Source organism: Acipenser ruthenus, chromosome 7, assembly GCF_902713425.1.
Source record: "Acipenser ruthenus chromosome 7, fAciRut3.2 maternal haplotype, whole genome shotgun sequence".
Taxonomy (NCBI): Eukaryota; Metazoa; Chordata; class Actinopteri; order Acipenseriformes; family Acipenseridae; genus Acipenser; species Acipenser ruthenus.
Window position 1 is genome coordinate 67,472,092 of NC_081195.1, and position 4,264 is coordinate 67,476,355.

Below are 4,264 nucleotides of genomic sequence, written 5' to 3' on the forward strand. Positions count from 1 at the left end.
CACCCCTTTGTAAAGAGAGAAGTAAACTGCACACACACCCATCAGTAAACCCCCGGGCTTTCTTAGCCTGTAGAGTCACATTCTTTAAAGAAGTTCAGTGCCAGTAAACAGTACAACAAAGAACAAGGAACTTTACAAAGCCCTCTGAGGAAACACTCATACAATGCATAAGAAACCAACATTCCAACGTCAAGCGTTTTATTTAACGTCCTTGTCTATACAAAACAGCAATGCAATCACTTTTTAAAGTTTTCTACTTTCATGCCTCATTGTCATCTGCACCATTACACCAGTCTGTAAAACTCAGTCTCATCTCAAGCACCCTGAGACATGCATGTATCTAAGTTTGATTGATTGATCGATTGATTCCAATGCAAATCAGTTTTCTGGTACTTCACCGTGTGTGCATGGTGAAGTACCAAAAAATAAAATTCTTACAAGAATCTGTACAATATAATCATACATTGAGCAATACATTTATTTCAAAATATACTGAAGTTTACAAGTCACTATTACCACATGGGGATTTTAACAAACGTCTATGGAGAGTTACAAGGTGCATTAGACCCTTCGTTTAGCATAGACTGGATTTTAACCTTGTCTACACCATTCATTCTCCACGACCAAACAAGCAACTTCAAATCATTTGTCAAATTAATAATTAACATTCCAGATAACGTAAAACAGAAAAAAATGTCTAGATCCTGATTAAAAATCGCTTTGGGCATAAAGCTGTCTATTAACAAGACAGGATATCTCACTAATGCAGGGATGGAAATAAGACTCCTATTGCATAGCAGTTGCACCCATTCCAGGTTTTACTACGAGCTTGATTAGCCACAGTGTATAGCTTATACAAGTTCAGATATGTCTTATTATACTCAATTGTAAAGCCATGAATGGATCAAACTGATATGCAATGGGAGTCTTATTGCCATCACTAATGCATCCCATTGAAAACAGGTTTAACTTTATTTACAAAAACTTGACAGTCATTTAACTAAAAATATAACATACTTCCTTTATAAAAAAAAGAAAATGTAATATTTTTTTCCTTGACAGTCCCATAATCCTAGAAAGGTAACCTCTTGGAACATGTACAAAGTGTTGTGATGTATAAACAACATCCACAATTATCTTTACAGAAATCAAATATTCAATTGAGCTGTTTAAAGAAAAGTGAATTATTTTTCTATGCTCCTTCCATTTTAAAAAGACTCGATCATCACCACCAACGCTCCGAGCATATATAACACAATATACAGCTCACAGATTTTTTCACATTCAATATATCAATCTACCAAGCCAATTTCTTTTGGTTCTTTGCTTTGCCATGGTTCCCGCGTTTCTGTTTCAGCCTCTTTCTCTGTCTCGGGTTCATCCACACGGGGTACTGCCCGTGCTCGTCCAGCTGAGTTTTTTTGCTTCGCTTGCTGTCTGTGTCCATCTGAGAAGCGCCCCCTGAAGGTAGATATGGAAAGTGAAATTAGAAAACATTGTGCACCATGTGTTTATGTTGCACTTGCCTACAACTTCAACCACAGGGATGGAAATAAGACTCCCACTGCATAGCAGTGTCATCCATTCCTGGTTTTACTATGTTTAATAAAACACACCTGAGCTTGTTAGCTAGACACTGGGGCTAATCTAGCTCGTAGCAAAACCTGGACTGGGTGAAACTGCTGTGCAATAGGAGTCTTATCTCTGTACCATGGAGGAGCTTATAGTCTGACACACGTGTATGGGTTCTATATGAAACCAAAATGCATTTTGACACAAAACAACTTAGCCCCAGATATAAGCTTGGGTATGTCCTATTAGACTCATAGTAAAAACAGAAATGGATCAAACTGCTATACAACGGGAGTCTTAATTTCCATCCCTGTCTCTGAATGTACTACTGTTACTCTTAATAAAGAACAAACATGCAGTTTGTATGCTGTGCCAAGCTGATCAGGTAAGACACGGCACAAGTATTGTCAAGTTTAACTGCGTACGAGATAAACAAATGAACCGACCGTCTTCTCCTTCCATTGCTGCATCTGTCGCTTTCTCCTTCAGCTTCGCAGCTGGCACTACAGTTGCTATTTCCTTCACATCTTCCATGGAAATGTCCCCCTTGCCATCTAAAGCCAGGGCAGTTTTGAGACGAGCCAGCTCCTTGGGGGCATTCTTCTTCCTCTTCTCAGCTCGCATCTTCCTCTTCCACTTGCTCCGTAAGCTTTTTGCCATTTTGCACAAATCTGAAGACAACACACAATCGAGTCAGTCCAGAGGTGGGAATCAGAATCCTATTGCATAGCAGTTTCCACCACCCATTCCAGGTTTTACTATGAGCTTCATTAGCAGCAGTGTGTGTAGGCAACACGCTCAGGTGTGTCTGATTAAACTCATAGTAAAACCTGGAATGGATGAAACTGCTATGTAATGGGACTATCATTTCCATCCCTGCACTCACATTTCCCTGATGGATCTACACCACTTTAAATTCCTACTGTATCTCACCAACTCGCAGCTCTTCAACAACAAATTAAAGACTGTAATGCACCTCTGTAGCCTCCTCCCAGAATACAAAACCAGAAGCTGGGATTAAAGTTTAGCCTGAAACCAATACTTAACACATTGAAAAGCAAAACCTGGAATGGGTGAAACTTCTATGCAATAGTAGACTTATTTACTGCCCTGGTGTAAGACCACCAGTATCCTCTTTGCCGTGTAGCAGACAAGGTCTTACTCTCCAATCTCCTGTTAGATATGTGGATGACCAGCCTTAAATCTGTGTCGTTTAACAAACCCACCTCCACCCTCGTCTTCTCAGTGGACCTTTCACTGTCTAGAAGACAAGCCAAGCCAAAAAGAACATTCCTATTAAACTACTTTTTAATTTTGTTGGGAACAAATACTGATTTTCTTTAGGGTTAGTTTCTGCTGCAGGCACACACGCTTTGCCCGTTTGTGATCCAGATCTGCATGTCGCAGCTACCTACAGTAATACTATTTACGCTGTTTGAAGATAAGACTTCTGCAAGGGTGACAACTTGAATTGAGACCAAACAAACACCAAGATATAAAACCCGTGGTAAGACACTGGATAATCTAAATTATAATGATATAAACATATATAAATTAAATGGCATGTTTCGTGGCCCGCTAGAAGTACACAGCATAGCAAGTTGTGTTTCACGAACCTACAGCGTTGAGTAAAACAAAACATAAGCTATTAGTTATTGTCTTTACAACACCGAAAGACAAAACGCACCGGTAAGATTAAATGCATTACATTATTTTATTATGGAAAAACCACATCATCAACAGCACAGTAAGGCAAACAACCCCGTACTTGAGTTTGCTTACGGAACCCGGCATATACACCACATTTCAACTGAATCCGCAGTATGTCTGTCCTTTGATGGTATGTTTTCAACTACATGAGACTTTAAGCAATTCAGTTAAGTCCAAATGTTGATGATAATAAATACTATACATACTTGATCACACCACACTACTCCACACAGACTTCCTGGGCTACACGTGGGTTTTACGGCAGCCGTAAAGCATTCTGGGTGCAGTAGGCAGGGCTATTGAACCGAAGGACTTACAGACCGACAAGTAAGTTCAAAGGATAGTAGTACAGCAACTGAAACGGAACTGAACTGAACTGAAAGTTTCATGAACTGAAAGCATGATTCAATTCATCAAAATGAATATATATATAGTCCTTCACAAAATATTATTTAATAGTCCTTAATAGGTGAGAATAGGTCTAGTATCACATAGTCAAGTCTATAGAGTTGAAGTGAATTATATATTTTTAATTATATATAAGCAGACACCCTTATCCAGGGTGACTTATAATTGTTACAAGATATCACATTATACATATATCACATTATTTTTACATACAATTACCCATTTATACAGTTGGGTTTTTACTGGAGCAATCTAGGTAAAGTACTTTGCTCAAGGATCCAGCAGCAGCATCCCCCACCTGGGATTAAACCCACAACCCTCTGGTCAAGAGTTCATAGCCCTAACCACTACTCCACACTTTTGCATTTGAATACATACAAATTACAAAATCTAACATGACTTTCACAATTATCTACATTACTTGCTCAGTCAAAAATACATATTTCAAATGTTTATAACTGTTTTTCGAAATGCTGTGTAGACTGCATGCAGTTTGTGACAACATGAAGCAGGCTTGCGAGCACGGACAGGGACAACGTCAAGGAAGACGAGATGAAAAAAACAGAAAGTACTG

At 38.9% G+C, this 4,264-nt stretch overlaps 1 protein-coding gene across 2 annotated transcripts; it reads right to left on the minus strand.

Moving 5' to 3' along the window:
- Positions 1–447: 447 nt before the first annotated feature.
- Positions 448–3,599, minus strand: LOC117415208 (protein LLP homolog). Of its 2 annotated transcripts, none has more exons than XM_034025245.3 (3): positions 3,489–3,599; positions 2,019–2,243; positions 448–1,461 (listed from the first exon to the last, which is right to left on the minus strand). In XM_034025245.3, the coding sequence occupies exons 2-3, from the start codon at positions 2,230–2,232 to the stop codon at positions 1,298–1,300; spliced, it is 378 nt and encodes a 125-aa protein (XP_033881136.1). In that variant the 5' UTR covers positions 2,233–2,243; positions 3,489–3,599; the 3' UTR covers positions 448–1,297. The 2 variants fall into 2 exon arrangements, with proteins under 2 accessions (XP_033881136.1, XP_033881137.1); XM_034025246.3 differs by lacking the exon at positions 3,489–3,599 and adding an exon at positions 3,341–3,482.
- Positions 3,600–4,264: the final 665 nt, after the last annotated feature.